At 45.2% G+C, this 18180-nt stretch overlaps 1 protein-coding gene across 1 annotated transcript in view; it reads left to right on the top strand.

Moving 5' to 3' along the window:
• The window catches only part of LOC117511751 (probable glutamate receptor), a 114625-nt gene extending 99920 nt beyond the window's left edge, over positions 1-14705 (top strand). The window contains exons 6-8 of the mRNA XM_034171649.1: positions 13895-13992; positions 14097-14314; positions 14460-14705. Coding sequence (XP_034027540.1) covers positions 13895-13992; positions 14097-14314; positions 14460-14690 — 547 coding nt within the window. The 3' untranslated portion in view covers positions 14691-14705. The remainder of the gene's footprint in view (positions 1-13894; positions 13993-14096; positions 14315-14459) is intronic.
• Positions 14706-18180: the final 3475 nt, after the last annotated feature.

Below are 18180 nucleotides of genomic sequence, written 5' to 3'. Positions count from 1 at the left end.
TGTACTTTTATGTTCAAGCACATGCGTTGTTGGCTAATTCAATACATAGTAAAATGTATGTTCCGATGTGTTGTTGCGCAAAGACCCAGCTGCTTAGCGGACCACGCAGTTGATACACCGCCTGAATTAGGTTACTAATTTTGGTCAACATGCTCAACAGCCTCAACTACCTGTATAAATGTATAATCTGTGCATTACTATAAATCTGGATGTATTTTATAATGTAGTATGTCAAACAAAATGTAAACTTCTTACTGTCCCAATTATTTTCTCTTATTTGCAATTTTGACAGATAAAAGTAATCATCAATACAGCCGTCTTCCTTAAGCTTTAATATAAGGGTTCAACCTTCAACATGCACTGTGGATGGGTACAGAGCGCCAGGGTAAAAATGTACAAGATTAGCTACAATTTAGCGTCACGTAGCTAACCATGACTCTGCGTAACTAGTCAAGACTACCAAAATGACGTATTGTTTTGAGTTTGAACTTTATGATATTGCATATTATATATTGCACCAACATTATACATGAAAGCCCCACACCTCAATGGGCCTTGAGGAAACGAAACCCCAGGGCGATAAATGTTTTGTTAGCAAACTTACCTGTTCCCCGCCTTCCATCAGCTCCCTGAGCCTGTCCCATAGTGGAAGCTAGTGGAACAGAAAGTAAAGACGGAGTCAACACATCTCGACTGGACGTAAATAAAATCAAAACGCATCTGTTATCTATTATCTAAGCCTTACCTTGACTTTCCAAGTCATCGAGATGATTGGCAGCATCCCGGAGAAGCTCGGACACTGACCTCCTCGTGAACTCCGCCATGATTCACTGTCCCGCTGTTCTTCCTCTTTCCGGTTGTTTGGCAGGAGACTAGTCGATTTCTGCACTAGTATGTGATTGACCAATAGGCGAATAGTCCAACTCAAGACACACTTAGGACCGCCCCCTCATTTGAATTGCTTTTCTTCACGAATTTCATGCTGATCGCATGAAAAAAAAAGAAATATAACAACCAAGTCCTTTTATTGATTTATTTATATTTAATTCCATTTCTATATATTTTTTATTTCCATATTTCATTTTCTATTCATTTTTTATTTTTTAACATTTTTATTTATTTTTAATTCATTTAAACTTTTTAAAATCTTTATTTTTGTACATATTTAATTATTAATGCTTTTATTTCCATTAATATATATTTTTTATTTTATTTTTGTCTTTTTATTTTTATAACTTTGTTTTTATTTTCACCTTTTTATTTTTTTCATTTATTTATTAATTTCTTTTTTACAGTTTTTTTTTTATTTTCACTTTTTGTGATATATTTTTTTCATTTATTTATTAATTTATTTTTGACAATTTCGGTCCTCCACTATTGATCCAGGACGTCGTGAGAGAACAGAGAAGTTTCAGAAGAAGTCGGTTTCAGCATTTTATCCGGATATTCCACTGTTAAAGGAGATTTTTTTAATGAAAGACGTCGGGACGCAGCCGGCGCGGTGCGGCGGCACAGGAAAAACACCTCCGTGTTGATAACCATTTGTAAAATCCAGGCGGCTTTTGATGGCTTTCAGTGGAGTGAGTATGTGAGAAATTGTTTAACAGGCAGGACATGTTCCAACTTGTCCTTAAGGCTTTCAATGAAATGACTATTTGGGAAGGCCTGCACAGTCTGTATGAGCTGCAGAACAGACATATGAAGAAAAATGATATGCTGGCTAATTTAATCACCATTATTGGTGTTGTAGAAAGTGAAATACACGGACCCACACTAGGGGGCGTAAATGAACGGCCAATAGAGAATCCAATAAATACAATTTATTGCTGCAAATGTGCACAACAGGTCAAAATATGCTTTTAGTCTGTCAATATCAATATAACCAAAGATGACGCATGGGCAGGCCCGAGGGTAGGAGACGCCTAACCAGAGAAGAGCCGGAACCCACGATGTTCCACCGCCAATGGAGACCTGTGTGTGAACACCCAGCAAACAAGTCAGCTGAAAATACAGTTCCTTTCTGGGGGAAAACCTCCACCTCCAAACACAGGAACACAGAGTACGTGCAGTGCCTTATGTATCACTTAATCAAGTCTGAAGTGAGGAGTGGAGACGCCAACTCCTCCAACTTCCACAAACTCGGCTACAAGCTGCAAGTGTACAAAAGGTTAACGACTGCAAAAAGCTCAGATGCAAAAATGTGAGCGTACGGCATAGAACGGCTGAGTTGGTTTACCTTCAGGGTAAGCTGATAGCTCGGCAGAGTCCTGATGTCTCTCCCAGGCTTTTATGGGTGGTGGTGATGATGTGATGAATGACAGCTGTCAGCTCCGGGCTCCTGGTGGATTTCCTGCGGCAACTGCGCCCTCTGGTGCCTGAAACCCGACAACAGGCAGGACACCCTCTGGTGGTGAGCCAGCAGTACCTCCTCTTCGGGTGGCCCACACAACAGGACCCCCCCCCCTCAACTGGCGCCTCCTGGCGCCCGACCCGGCTTGTCGGGGTGTCGCTGGTAGAAGTCTGCCAGGAGGGCGAGATCCACGATGAAGCTCCTCTTCACCCAGGAGCGCTCTTCTGGTCCGTAACCCTCCCAATCCACCAGATACTGGAAGCCCCGACCCTTCCGACGCATGTCCAGCAGTGTTTTTACAGTCCAGGCCGGCTTGCCGTCAATGATGCTGCAGGAGGTGGCGCTGGTCCAGGGGGGCAGAGGTCCAAGGTGTGGTGTGGTTTGATTCTAGAGACATGGAAAACTGGGTGTATCCGCATTGAAGCTGGGAGTTGAAGCTTCACTGCGGCGGGACTGATGATCTTGGTGATTGGAAAGGGTCCGATGTACCGGTCTGTCAACTTAGGGGAGTCCGTTTGCAGAGGAATGTTTTTGGTTGAGAGCCACACCTCCTGCCCGAGTTGGTAAGCTGGGGCCGGGGCTCGTCGGCGATCTGCATAGCTCTTCGCCCACGTCCGGACCTTGAGGAGAGCAGAGCGTGCTGTCTTCCACACCCGACGGCATCTCCTCAGATGGGCCTGGACCGAGGGGACCTCGACCTCTCCCTCTATGGCTGGGAACAATGGGGGCTGGTACCCCAAACAGACTTCGAAGGGGGAAAGGCCGGTCGCTGACGAGATCTGGCTGTTGTGAGCGTACTCGATCCAGGCCAGATGTTGGCTCCAGGCCATCGGGTGTATGGAGGTAACACACCTCAGGGCCTGTTCCAGTTCTTGGTTCGCCCGCTCTGCTTGGCCGTTGGTCTGGGGGTGGTACCCGGACGACAGGCTCAGGGTGGCCCCCAGTTCTCTACAGAAACTCCTCCAGACTTGCGCGGAGAACTGGGGACCACGATCCGAGACGATGTTCGCTGGGATACCATGCAGATGCACGACGTGGTGGACCAGGAGGTCTGCGGTCTCCTGGGCCGTCGGGAGCTTCGGGAGGGCCACGAAGTGGGCCGCCTTGGAAAACCAGTCCACTATCGTCAGGATGTTGGTCATTCCCTGGGACGCAGGGAGGCCCGTGACGAAGTCCAGGCCGATGTGGGACCAGGGGCGATGAGACACGGGAAGCGGCTGGAGGAGTCCTTGCTCGGGTTTGTGAACAGCCTTGCCCCGGCACAGGTTGTACAGGCCCAGACGTAATCCCGGGTGTCAGCTTCGACTGACGCCCACCAGAACCGCTGCGAAACCACTGCCACAGTTCTGCGTACCCCTGGATAACAGGAGAGCTTGGAACCGTGACAGAAGTCCAAAACCGCAGTCCGAGCATCTGGTGGGACGTACAGCCTGTTTGGTGGTCCCCCGCCGGGATCAGGATGTCGGGTCAGGGCCTCCACTTCCTGACCACTTCCTCAACATCCCACGTGAGGGTGGCGACGATAGTGGACTACGGCAGAATGGTCTCTGGTGCATCCGACAGCTTTGGTCCAACTTCCTCTTCATGCACCCGGGACAGTGCGTCAGACTCTTCATCCCGGGGTGGTAGGTGATCTTAAAGTTGAACCTACTGAAAAACAGTGACCAACGGGCTTGCCTGGGGTTCAGACGCTTGGCAGTCTGGATGTATTCCAGGTTCCGATGGTCAGTGAGAACGATAAATGGGACCACAGCTCCCTCCAGCAAGTGTCTCCACTCCTCCAGGGCCTCTTTCACCGCCATGAGTTCCTGATTGCCAACGTCGTAGTTCTGTTCAGCTGGGGTTAACCTGCAGGAGAAATAGGCACATGGGTGGAGAACCTTGTCGGACTCCCTACTCTGGGACAGCACGGCTCCTGTCCCTCAGTCCGAAGCATCCACTTCAACTATGAACTGGTGGTTTGGATCGGGCTGCACCAGAACTGGTGCAGTCAAAAACCGGCGTTTCAACTCCCTAAATGCGGCCTCACACCGATCCGACCAGGTGAAGGGGACTTTTGTGGAGGTCAGGGCAGTAAGGGGACCAACAACCTGACTATAGCCCTTGATGAACCCCCATGTAGAAATTTGCGAAGCCGAGGAACTGTTGCAGCTTAATACGGCTTGCCGGTTGGGGCCAATCTCTCACCGCTGCGACCTTAGCTGGATCGGGTGCGACGGAGTTGGAGGAGATGATGAACCCCAGGAAGGACAAAGAAGTACGGTGGAACTCGCACTTCTCGCCCTTCACAAACAGCCGGTTCTCCAATAACTGCTGCAGGACCTGACGTACATGCTTTACATGGGTCTCAGGGTCCAGAGAGAAGATGAGGATATAGTCTAGATATGCGAAGACGAATCGATGCAGGAAGTCCCGCAAGACGTCGTTAACAAGTGCTTGGAATGTCGCGGAGGCGTTAGTGAGGCCGAACGGCATGACCAGGTACTCAAAGTGACCTAAGGGGGTGTTAAATGCCGTCTTCCATTCGTCTCCATTCCGGATCCGAACCAGGTGATAAGCATTACGCAGATCGAGTTTGGTGAAAATTTTAGCTCCATGCAAGGGCGTGAACACTGAATCCAATAAGGGCAACGGGTATCGGTTGCGAACCATGATCGCGTTCAGCCCTCTAAAATCAATGCCGTCCTTCTTGCCCACAAAAAAGAAACCCGCACCCAACGGGGAGGAAGAGTTCCGGATTAACTCGGCAGCTAAAGAGTCCCGGATGTAGGTCTCCATTGATTCGCGCTCAGGACGTGAGAGATTGTACAGCCTGCTGGACGGATACTCAGTGCCCGGAACCAAATCAATGGCACAATCATACGGTCGGTGCGGGGGAAGTGTGAGTGCCAGATCTTTGCTGAAAACGTCAGCAAGATCATGGTACTAAGCCGGCACCGTTGTAAGATTGGGGGGGACTCGGACCTCCTCTTTAGCAGTCTCACCGGGTGGCACCGAAGACACTCCCGGTGGCAGGTTTCGCTCCATTGAGCCACAACCCCAGACGGCCAATTGATCCGGGGATTGTGCTTCACCATCCAGGGAAAACCCAAAATAATCCTGGAGGTAGAAGGTGTTACTAAGAACACAATCTCCTCCCTGTGATTTCCAGAGACAACCAGTGTTAAGGGCTGTGTCTGGTGTGTGATTACTGGAAGGAGGGTGCCATCTAGTGCCCGTACGCTCAATGGTGAAGGAACGGCCACTAGAGGGAGGCCTACCTCCTTAGCCCATCTACAGTCTAGTAGATTTCCCTCTGACCCCGTGTCAATCAGTGTTGGGACATTAAGGGTTAAATCCCCACAGAGGATTGTGACTGGGAGTCGTGCGGATTTACGTGGTGTTCCCGCGTGTGTATTATGGCTCACCCTTAGCCCAGTCTCTAAGGGTGAGCGTTGGCGTTTAACTGCTTGGGGCAGTTTTTCTGCATGTGCTCATTCAAGCCCCAGTAAAATCAATCAATCAATTTTATTTATATAGCACCAAATCACAACAAACAGTTGCCCCAAGGCGCTTTATATTGTAAGGCAAGGCCATACAATAATTACGTAAAAACCCCAACGGTCAAAACAACCCCCTGTGAGCAAGCACTTGGCGACAGTGGGAAGGAAAACCTCCCTTTTAGCAGGAAGAAACCTCCAGCAGAACCAGGCTCAGAGAGGGGCAGTCTTCTGCTGGGACTGGTTGGGGCTGAGGGAGAGAACCAGGAAAAAGACATGCTGTGGAGGGGAGCAGAGATCAATCACTAATGATTAAATGCAGAGTGGTGCATACAGAGCAAAAACAGAAAGAAACACTCAGTGCATCATGGGAACCCCCCAGCAGTCTAAGTCTATAGCAGCATAACTAAGGGATGGTTCAGGGTCACCTGATCCAGCCCTAACTATAAGCTTTAGCAAAAAGGAAAGTTTTAAGCCTAATCTTAAAAGTAGAGAGGGTGTCTGTCTCCCTGATCTGAATTGGGAGCTGGTTCCACAGGAGAGGAGCCTGAAAGCTGAAGGCTCTGCCTCCCATTCTACTCTTACAAACCCTAGGAACTACAAGTAAGCCTGCAGTCTGAGAGCGAAGCGCTCTATTGGGGTGATATGGTACTATAAGGTCCCTAAGATAAGATGGGACCTGATTATTCAAAACCTTATAAGTAAGAAGGAGAATTTTGAATTCTATTCCAGAATTAACAGGAAGCCAATGAAGAGAGGCCAATATGGGTGAGATATGCTCTCTCCTTCTAGTCCCTGTTAGTACTCTAGCTGCAGCATTTTGAATTAACTGAAGACTGTTAATAGCTGTTTTACAACTACCCTTTCAAGAATTTTTGAGAGAAAAGGAAGGTTGGAGATTGGCCTATAATTAGCTAAGATAGCTGGGTCAAGTGATGGCTTTTTAAGTAATGGTTTAATTACTGCCACCTTAAAAGCCTGTGGTACATAGCCAACTAACAAAGATAGATTGATCATATTTAAGATCGAAGCATTAAATAATGGTTGGGCTTCCTTGAGCAGCCTGGTAGGAATGGGGTCTAATAGACATGTTGATGGTTTGGATGAAGTAACTAATGAAAATAACTCAGACAGAACAATCGGAAAGAAAGAGTCTAACCAAATACCGGCATCACTGAAAGCAGCCAAAGATAACGATATGTCTTTGGGATGGTTATGAGTAATTTTTTCTCTAATAGTTAAAATTTTGTTAGCAAAGAAAGTCATGAAGTCATTACTAGTTAAAGTTAATGGAATACTCAGCTCAATAGAGCTCTGACTCTTTGTCAGCCTGGCTACAGTGCTGAAAATAAACCTGGGGTTGTTCTTATTTTCTTCAATTAGTGATGAGTAGAAAGCTGTCCTAGCTTTACGGAGGGCTTTTTTATAGAGCAACAGACTCTTTTTCCAGGCTAAGTGAAGATCTTCTAAATTAGTGAGACGCCATTTCCTCTCCAACTTACGGGTTATCTGCTTTAAGCTACGAGTTTGTGAGTTATACCACGGAGTCAGGCACTTCTGATTTAAAGCTCTCTTTTTCAGAGGAGCTACAGCATCCAAAGTTGTCTTCAATGAGGATGTAAAACTATTGACGAGATACTCTATCTCACTTACAGAGTTTAGGTAGTTACTCTGCACTGTGTTGGTATATGGCATTAGAGAACATAAAGAAGGAATCATATCCTTAAACCTAGTTACAGCGCTTTCTGAAAGACTTCTAGTGTAATGAAACTTATTCCCCACTGCTGGGTAGTCCATCAGAGTAAATGTAAATGTTATTAAGAAATGATCAGACAGAAGGGCGTTTTCAGGGAATACTGTTAAGTCTTCTATTTCCATACCATAAGTCAGAACAAGATCTAAGATATGATTAAAGTGGTGGGTGGACTCATTTACATTTTGGGCAAAGCCAATAGAGTCTAATAATAGATTAAATGCAGTGTTGAGGCTGTCATTCTCAGCATCTGTGTGGATGTTAAAATTGCCCACTATAATTATCTTATCTGAGCTAAGCACTAAGTCAGACAAAAGGTCTGAAAATTCACAGAGAAACTCACAGTAACGACCAGGTGGACGATAGATTATAACAAATAAAACTGGTTTTTAGGACTTCCAATTTGGGTGGACAAGACTAAGAGTCAAGCTTTCAAATGAATTAAAGCTCTGTCTGGGTTTTTGATTAATTAATAAGCTGGAATGGAAGATTGCTGCTAATCCTCCGCCTCGGCCCGTGCTACGAGCATTCTGACAGTTAGTGTGACTCGGGGGTGTTGACTCATTTAAACTAACGTATTCATCCTGCTGTAACCACGTTTCTGTAAGGCAGAATAAATCAATATGTTGATCAATTATTATATCATTTACCAACAAGGACTTAGAAGAGAGAGACCTAATGTTTAATAGACCACATTTAACTGTTTTAGTCTGTGGTGCAGTTGAAGGTGCTATATTATTTTTTCTTTTTGAATTTTTATGCTTAAATAGATTTTTGCTGGTTATTGGTAGTCTGGGAGCAGGCACCGTCTCTACGGGGATGGGGTAATGAGGGGATGGCAGGGGGAGAGAAGCTGCAGAGAGGTGTGTAAGACTACAACTCTGCTTCCTGGTCCCAACCCTGGATAGTCACGGTTTGGAGGATTTAAGAAAATTGGCCAGATTTCAAGAAATGAGAGCTGCTCCATCCAAAGTGGGATGGATGCCGTCTCTCCTAACAAGACCAGGTTTTCCCCAGAAGCTATTATCTATGAAGCCCACCTCATTTTTTGGACACCACTCAGACAGCCAGCAATTCAAGGAGAACATGCGGCTAAACATGTCACTCCCGGTCCGATTGGGGAGGGGCCCAGAGAAAGCTACAGAGTCCGACATTGTTTTTGCAAAGTTACACACCGATTCAATGTTAATTTTAGTGACCTCCGACTGGCGTAACCGGGTGTCATTACTGCCGACGTAAATTACAGTCTTACCAAATTTACGCTTAGCCTTAGCCAGCAGTTTCAAATTTCCTTCAGTGTCGCCTGCTCTGGCCCCCAGAAGACAACTGACTATGGTTGCTGGTGTCGCTAACTTCACATTTCTCAAAACAGAGTCGCCAATAACCAGAGTTTGATCCTCGGCGGGTGTGTCGTCGAGTGGGGAAAAACGGTTAGAAATGTGAACGGGTTGGCGGTGTACACAGGGCTTCTGTTTAGGACTACGCTTCCTCCTCACAGTCACCCAGTCGGCCTGCTTTCCTGGCTGCTCGGGATCTGCCAGAGGGAAACTACCTTGGTGCGCACCAACTACAGGGGCCTGGCTAGCTGTAGAATTTTCCACGGTGCGGAGCCGAGTCTCCAATTCGCCCAGCCTGGCCTCCAAAGCTAAGAATAAGCTACACTTATTATAAGTACCATTACTGCTAAAGGAGGCCGAAGAATAACTAAACATTTCACACCCAGAGCAGAAAAGTACAGGAGAGACAGGAGAAGCTGCCATGCTAAACGGGCTAAGAGCTAGTAGCTGCGCTAAGCTAGTGGATTCCTAAAAACACACAAAGTGAATAATGTGTAAATAATTTAGAGGTGATTCAGCAGAGGGAGTGCTTTAGTTAAGGCACGTGAAGATTACACTGTGAAACAAATCGTTATCTAGGTAACTAGATCAATCTAACTGCGCAGATTAAACAGCTAACAGATACAGCAAAACACCGCTGTGCTCCGGAACAGGAAGTGATACAATACCGCAGTGAGAGCCATCCACCAGTAGAGGCAAGCAAGAAACACTAAAAACACTCTCCACGGGCCAACCTCCTTTGTCTGTTATCAGATCTCATTTTAGCCCTGCTCCTGTCCATAGCTTCGTCAGCAGGGGGAGCTGTCGTCACGCGGAGCGCCCTGGCTTTGGAGCGGGGGGAGGATGGCGCTGCTTCGGACCTGGAAGGGAGAGGGATGGCGCGCGCCCGGCCATGTCCTTCGTCTCGGTCCCGTTGATGTTCCTCTAATCGTCTAACCATGTCTTCACCCTGATGATTGTTACTGAAAACTTTAATAGGGTTTTTCTACACGGTAACCCTCAGTTACCCGTACCACAGAGACAACAATACTCACCTCTGGTGAATTTCTTTCACTAAAGTTCGGATGTCTTCACCCTGATGATCCTTGACCCATCAGGGAGGAGTCTGCCCCAGAAAGGGTCTTCAACGGGATTTGTTCCCGTGCCGCGGCCACGGACTTTTCACTGAGTCCTCCTTCATGGGGTGATGATCCTCAGGTTTGTTGATGCCAGGCTTGAAGGACCATTGAAATGTCAGGTTCACCCTGTAATAGAAATCACAGTCAACCTGATAAACAAGAAACACACCAGGAGTCACTGTTTTTCTTTTGCTCACAAGCAGAATGTTGCTCGCAGGAGAGAGAGTATCGCTTCTGGCAACAAATTCCATTCCCTCCTTCTCTCTTTCCGTCTCTGTCCTGAGTGACACTCTACCTCACTTTTTATTAATTCAAGCAAACAAGGATGCCATCACCATGGTTACAAAGCAGAAACAATCAGCACAGACGCTCCTGGAAACAAGGACAGTTTCAATCTTTAGTTAAGTGTCAACATCAGCAAAATAAGATAACAAATACCACATGCGAATGTGTAGCAACAGCTTATTTTTCTACTTGCTCTGACTAAGCCAAACAAAGACCTCAGATATATCATGTATCTGAACACTGCGTATGGAAAACAGACACTCTGCATTAACCATGTCATGGGTTACTTCTACTTCAAATTAAAGAAAACAATTCCTTTAGTGATAACAAAATATGGCATATTCACAATTTTTCCAACAATTCCCCCCTGTTTATATGCACACATAGTTCAGCGAGTTAAGTCACTGTTATAATCACTCCGCTCTGGTCGTCACCATAGCAATGCGCAAATCATTTGGCTCAGATCAGCTGTGTTTTGACAGGTGAATGACAGAAGTGCGATAAAACATGGATTTCCAAGTGAATTTTAATATTTTTGTCCAAAATAAAATGTTTGAGTAATGGAAAGAGGAGGAGCACAAACGAGAAGAACAGCAAAAGCAAGAGCATAAAGATTTAACATCGGACAAACTGGACAAGATTGAAGATGGAAAAGAAGAAGAGAACACAAAAAAGTTAAATAAATATTTGTGTGTTAGCTCACTGTGTGGGACCATGGTATAAGCAGATTAAACAACGAGAAGCTGTGCATTATACAGTTTGAATGCACTTCACGGAGTAACACCACTCCGCTTCATGGTGTGGTGTTTTAGACTCCGCATCATGCATTCAAACCATATAATGCACGGCTTCTCATTGTTTAATCCTTACTTAACTGAGTAAAAAGATTGTAGTGCCCCATATGTCCGAACAGGATGAAACGATACGGCTTTCACCTTACAGCCTAGGAAATCAAAGTCAACATGGTTCAAACTGCATTACTAATATTACAAGTATTAAGTCAATAATAATAATAATAATAATAATAAGAAAACATTATATGAAATAATATTTTTCAAAGTAGTAGAATCTGGTTGATATTATGCAAGAAATGTCTTTGAAATGACTATTTGGGAAGGCCTGCACAGTCTGTATGAGCTGCAGAACAGACATGAAGAAAATGATATGCTGGCTAATTTAATCACCATTATTGGTGTTGGGGAAAGTGAAATGCACGGACCCACACCAGGGGGCGTAAATGAACGGCCAATAGAGAATCCAATAAATACAATTTATTGCTGCAAATGTGCACAACAGGTCAAAATATGCTTTTAGTCTGTCAATATCAATATAACCAAAGATGACGCATGGGCAGGCCCGAGGGTAGGAGACGCCTAACCAGAGAAGAGCCAGAACCCATGATGTTCCACCGGCAAAGGAGACCTGCAACACACCGGAGCCGCCAAGTCCTGAGTCCCTAGGTGGCCACCACTTCCAGCTGTCAGATCCGGTACTGCTGGCAGGAAAAGAGACAGGTTACGGGGTCGGTGTGTGAACACCCAGCAAACAAGTCAGCTGAAAATACAGTTCCTTTCTGGCGGAAAACCTCCACCTCCAAACACAGGAACACAGAGTACGTGCAGTGCCTTATGTATCACTTAATCAAGTCTGAAGTGAGGAGTGGAGACGCCAACTCCTCCAACTTCCACAAACTTGGCTACAAGCTGCAAGTGTACAAAAGGTTGACTGCAAAAAGCTCAGATGCAAAAAACGTGTGTGTACGGCACAGAACGGCTGAGTTGGTTTACCTTCAGGGTAAGCTGATAACTCGGCAGAGTTCTGATGTCTCTCCCAGGCTTTTATGGGTGGTGGTGATGATGTGATGAATGACAGCTGTCAGCTCCGGGCTCCTGGTGGATTTCCTGCGGCAACTGCGCCCTCTGGTGCCTGAAACCCGACAACAGGCAGGACGCCCTCTGGTGGTGAGCCAGCAGTACCTCCTCTTCGGGCAGCCCACACAACAATTGGTTCCACAAATCATCACAATCAAACAGTGAGACAGATGTGCTCTTTAATGATCTAAAAGAGACTTATTGCATATTTAAAGTGAAGCAGTGTGTTTGTGTATTTTTAAAAAGCACAGCTCTGTGCTGCACCTTGTCACCAATCTTGTTTGTGATGTTCATGGACAGGATAGTGAGACATAGTTGGGGTGCAGTCCAGTTTGATGGGCTCAGGATCTCATCACTGCATTTTGCAGATGATGTGGTCCTGTTGGCTTCATCGGCCGGTGACCTCCAGCACTCACTGGATCGGTTTGCAGCTGAGTGTGAAGCGGCAGGGATGAGGATCAGCACCTCTAAATCTGAGCCCATGATTCTCAGCAGGAAATCAATGGATTTCCTACTCCAGGTAGGGAATGTGGCTTTGCCCCAAGTGAAGCAGTTCAAGTTCCTCGGGGTTGTGTTCATGAGTGAGGGGACAATGGAGGGTGAGATTGGCTGGAAAATCGGTGCAGCAGGGGTGGTGTTGCATTCGTTCTACTGTACGGCTGTGACAAAAAGGGAGCTGAGCCAAAAGGCGAAGCTCTTGATCTACTGGTCAATCTTCATTTCTACTCTCACCTATGGTCATGAGGACTGGGTCATGACCAAAAGAACTAGATCGCGGGTACAAGTGGCTCAAATGGGCTTCCTTAGGAGGATGGCAGGTGTCTCCCTTAGAGACAGGGTGAGAAGCTCGGTCTTCCATGGGGAGCTCAAAGTAGAACCGTTGCTCCTTTGCATTGAAAGGAGCCAGCTGAGGTAGTTTGGGCATCTGGTAAGGATGCCTCCTGGGTGCCTCTCTAGGGAGGTGTTCGAGGACGTTCATCTGGGAGGAGACCCCGGGGAAGACCCAGGACTAGGTGGAGAGATTATGTCTCCACACTGGTAAGGGGAACTCCTCGGGATCCCACCAGTCAGAGGTGTTCAGTGTAGCCCAGGAAAGGGAAGCCTGGGGTCCCCTGCTGGAGCTGTTGCCCCCCGCGACCCAAGCCCAGATAAGCGGTTAAAGATGAGTGATGAGATGAGTGAGCTCTGTGTGCTGATCCAGCAGCAGAAACAATGGCTACTAGCTGCACTTCTCAGATGAAGAGATGGGAAGTGTGTATTTTTTAGTGAATCTAGTTTAACTGACTAATCAGAAACTGCTTTATCGGGCTGACTCGTATCAGATTTGATCAGAGATTTTATCTATTTATCAGCAAGGTACACAGTGGATTAATTATTGCAGTTTTTGAGGATATCAGTACAGGAACATCAGTGAAGTGGAATATGAGATGTGCATGACTGCACTATGTGCAGTGCAGCTGTTTTAACCTCCACTCACACTATAATTTTACCTCAAATGCATTGAAATAAATGCAGTTATCACTTTAAAAACAAGTCACTATGGCCCAAATTCACACTTGTGGAAACTTTGCAATTAATACGTGTTTCCCATGTGTGCCGAACAGTGGGGAGGTGGTCTGTATGGCTCACAGATCAGATGTAATCTGTTACACCTCTAGCTTTAATGATCAGCTCAGACTTTTCATTTGTTTGCATTTCCAGGATCAGTCCTGCTGAATGGGCTGAACCAGACACAGAGAAACACGTCTTTACTTTGCTGCACAGCTTCTGGTACATCATGGGAGCACTTACCCTTCAAGGTAACACAGCAGTCAACTAAGGCATCCTGAACAATACATGAGACTAATCATACAGCATCTAGATGAAGTGATCTCCACCACGCACTGATTTTGTTCCCTCCCAGGGGCTGGTCCTCACCCCAAGGCCTTGTCTGGACGTGTAATCAGCACCACCTGGTGGGTGTTTGTTGTGATCCTGCTGGCCTGCTATTTTACCAGTTTCAACTCCATGATGCACTCCAACACCAAACATGTTTCTATCAAGAGCTTTGAAGATCTCGCAAACCAAGATGTAATCGCTTATGGAACTGTTGACGGTGGCTCCACAATGAGCTTCTTTAAGGTACACTCGGTGGTTTCAAAGTAAACGGTACAGCTGTTAACAGTGCTGACAGTGCTTTGAAAGAACTGTAAAACAATCCTGTCTATATTCAGAATACATATGACAGTTAACAAATTTAAATAGTTTTCATCCTTCTGTTTCCCAGAACTCAAAAAACAGTGTCTACAGGCGGATCTACCAGCACATGGAGCGTAAAAAGAGCTTTGTGGCAAACTTGGAAGAGGGCATTCGCCGCTCCCAGGAAGATAACTTTGCCTTCATTGGTGAAGCGGTGTCATTGGACCTAGCAGCGGCACGTCACTGTAAACTCACTCGTTCCCCGGAGGTCGTTGCTATGCGAGGCTACTCAGTCGCAGCTCCACAGGGTGAGAACTAGATGACCATAGTGAACTGGTTCAGGGCTCTGGTTCAAGATTTGGTGGTAGCATACAGTATATGCCCGGGTCGGGGTCCTTTCAGTTCAACTGTTGTCAGAATTTAGTTGTGTATGTCACCTTCCATTCTTTTGTGTGCCACTTATATTAATATAACTGGCAGCGTGGCTGCACAGTGGTTAGTATTCCTGCTTCATCGTGAAAAGCTTGTGGTTTCAAGCACACCAGTGCCAAGTCCCTCTCTGTGAAGAGTTAGTGTCTTCTCTGTATGTCTGCATGGGCTTCCCCAGGTGCTCCTGTTTCCTCCCAAACATGCACATTTGGTTCCATTTCCTTGTAGATCTGAGTCTGTATCCACAAAGCATCCTAAGGCAACAACAAGCTCTAAAGGCCCTTTTCCACTACACAGAACCAACACTATTCAACTCGACTTGGCTCTACTCGGTTTCCACTATAAATAGAACCTCCTCAACGTGGGCGGGGTCAGCAGAGCAAACTGCAGTGACGTCATTTTATACGCGACACAAACATAAACAATGGCGGACGCCGTGTGTTTGCTGCTCTGTGAGTTTTTAAGAGAAAGCTGCTGGCGAAGAGACGAAACACGCTTGAAAAGTACAGAAGACTTTGGGAATTCATACAACAATATGAAGACGAGAAGATACGAGCTGCAAAAGAGACAAAGCATGACGGTAAGCTAATCGTTAACTCATAAATAAGTAATAACTGCAGCCTGTCGCTATTGAGTATTAAAACTGTGGCTGTCAAAATAAAGCGTTAATTTAGATTAATTAATTACAGCACCTATCACACCTTCAGTCACACTTTGCTCCGTTTTGTTTAGACGTCAGTGACTTGGTCTGTAAATAAAGACATGTTTCTGAGAGCAATAAACGTGTTAGATGTCAATACTTGCTTTGATAACTTATTGTTAAATCTAAAATGTGGAAGTTTGTGCGTTTACTGACGTTTATGCACAAAATGTTAATTCGGTTTTAATGACCGTTAATTAACGTTGTCACTGAACTTGAACAGGCTTAAAACACATTAAAAATGTTTGATTTGTTTTTCATCCAGATTTTAATGTTCAATGGACAAATTAAAATATGAAATCTAATAAGATAATTATTAAAGGAGTCATATTATGCAGAAAGAATCAGCCTCCAAACTCCAATTCTGTTTTTATAGACATTCTATATAATATAGCCTTTTATTGTCATTGTATACTTTATACATACAATGAAATTTGTCTGCATGTAAACCATCCAAATTGCAGTAAGACACTTCTCCCGATTTAAGATCACTTTACATCACAGCTTGTTTAATGTGCTTGATGTGTAACAGAAATAACCCAGATCCTTTTTTTTTTTTACCAAATTATTAAATGCCCCAAACACACTGCAATTAAATGATTCATTTAATTGCAGGTATATTCATAACTAATCACAGACCCTATAATCAATTACAATATTTTATTTTAATAAACTGACAGCACTAATTAAAATATGTATGCTGTGTGTTTCAGATGGTTTTCTCAGAGTCATCGCTGCAAAAGCTCGATGCCACAGAATGGGACCTACACGTCATACACCGGTTATGTTTCACTGTGAATTTTGAATAAATTTGTGTACTTTTTGCTAAAATGTCTCCACTTTTGTGTAACATCAATTTGATTTGTAAAAGTTACCAAGGTTTACTGATTTAAATTAAATGCTAACAGTTTGAAAAAGCTGTTTAAGCAAAATCCAGCAGTAAAATAAGTTTTACATTTAATGGGGTCATAAATGTAAATGTAACAGGCAGTAAAACTGGTTGATCAACATATCTGAATTAATTACTTCTGGTTTGGTATAAGTCATCCAGCAGAATGATACACCACAGTACAATAGTTTGTGGTAAAATGTTACATCTCATTAAACCCTAACCGTCATATAGCCAGAACTCCTTGATGTAATGGTGCTATCACTGAAGTGACTAAACCTTTGTTTATGTTAAATACCATTTGCTAAAATCTCAGTTTAGACATGATTATTCCAGCATCTTTGAAAAGATTCAGCCAGGTGTAGTGTGCAGTATCTTCTTGGCAAATCCCAAATTAAATATTCTTAGAAATTAACCATCATTGCACCAAAGCATCAATGACAACATGGTTTTTACTGTTGACTCAGCCTGAAATGACAAATTGATACAATCACATAAGACAAATTGTTTACTGCAACTAACAAAAGAGCAAATACAAAAAAGTCTGTGCAACACAATCTATACAGAAGTTCCACGTGTCTATAATCGAGGATCAGTCGGATGTGTTTAACCCAGTTCAGCTTCAGCCTAAAATCACTCAGGATGGACAGACTCTCCCACATAATGAAGGCAGAAATAGAAAGTGACCCAGAGAAGCCCACAGAATTCCCTCCAGAAATGGGAAACAAACTGAGGCCCCCGGTCTGAGACTATATCTTTAGGTAACCCATGCAACTTGAACACATACTTTAACAAGGCTTCTGCCGTTTCCTTAGCAGATGGGAGTTTAGGCGGTGGTACAAAGTGAACCATTTTGGATAAATGATCAACAACTGTCATGATTACAGTGTGGCCCTTAGAGGGTGTTAACCCAGTTACAAAGTCCATGGAAATATGAGTCCAAGGCTTAACCGGAATCGACAAAGGTAAAAGAGCACCTGCGGGTGGACGTGTAGAGGTTTTGTGCATGGCACAAACAGAACATGCATTAACATAATCCTTGATGTCGGCTAACATCTTTGGCCACCAGAACTGCTGTGAAAGTAAGTACCTTGTTCTCTTAGCACTCGGGTGATACGAAAAACAGCTGTCATGTCCCCATTGAATGTCTTCCCCCCTTAGTGAGGCCGGAACAAACAACTTGCCGGTAGGACACTCGGGGAACAGGAATATTTCCGAGGACAGACCTAACCTTAGCTTGGATGCTCCAAGTTAGTGCAGACACAAAACATTTGTCAGGCAGAATCTGCTCGGGAGTGGAATTAGAGGTGACGGAATCATTCAACCGGGAGAGACGTCAGGCTTGCCATTTTTAGATCCTGGACAGTATGATAAAACAAAACTGAATCGGCTGAAAAAGATGGCCCACTTAGCCTGGCACACGTTTGGACATTTAGTGGAGCGGAGATATGCTAGATTCTTATGACCTGTCCAGATTAAAAAAGGCAACTGTGCCCCCTCCAACCAGTGCGGCTACTCCTCCAAAGCCACTTTAACCGCCAGCAGTTTGCAATCGCCAATGTCGTAGTTGCGCTCAGCGGCAGTGAGTTTCTTCGACAAGGAGGCGCACGGGTTTGGGGCCCTGTTTGAGAACGCATCAGATGCATCGACCTCAACCACGAACTGCTGGGCGGGGTCAGGAAGGAGCAACACGGGGGCCATTGTAAAACGATTCTTTATGTTCCGGAATGCCTCGTCGCACTCCGGGGTCCATACAAACGGACGAAGTGAGGAGGTGGCGTTATGTAACGG

Source organism: Thalassophryne amazonica, chromosome 6, assembly GCF_902500255.1.
Source record: "Thalassophryne amazonica chromosome 6, fThaAma1.1, whole genome shotgun sequence".
Lineage (NCBI taxonomy): Eukaryota > Metazoa > Chordata > Actinopteri > Batrachoidiformes > Batrachoididae > Thalassophryne > Thalassophryne amazonica.
Note: the sequence above shows the minus strand (reverse complement) of the source record. Positions and strands in the feature narration are given on the sequence as shown.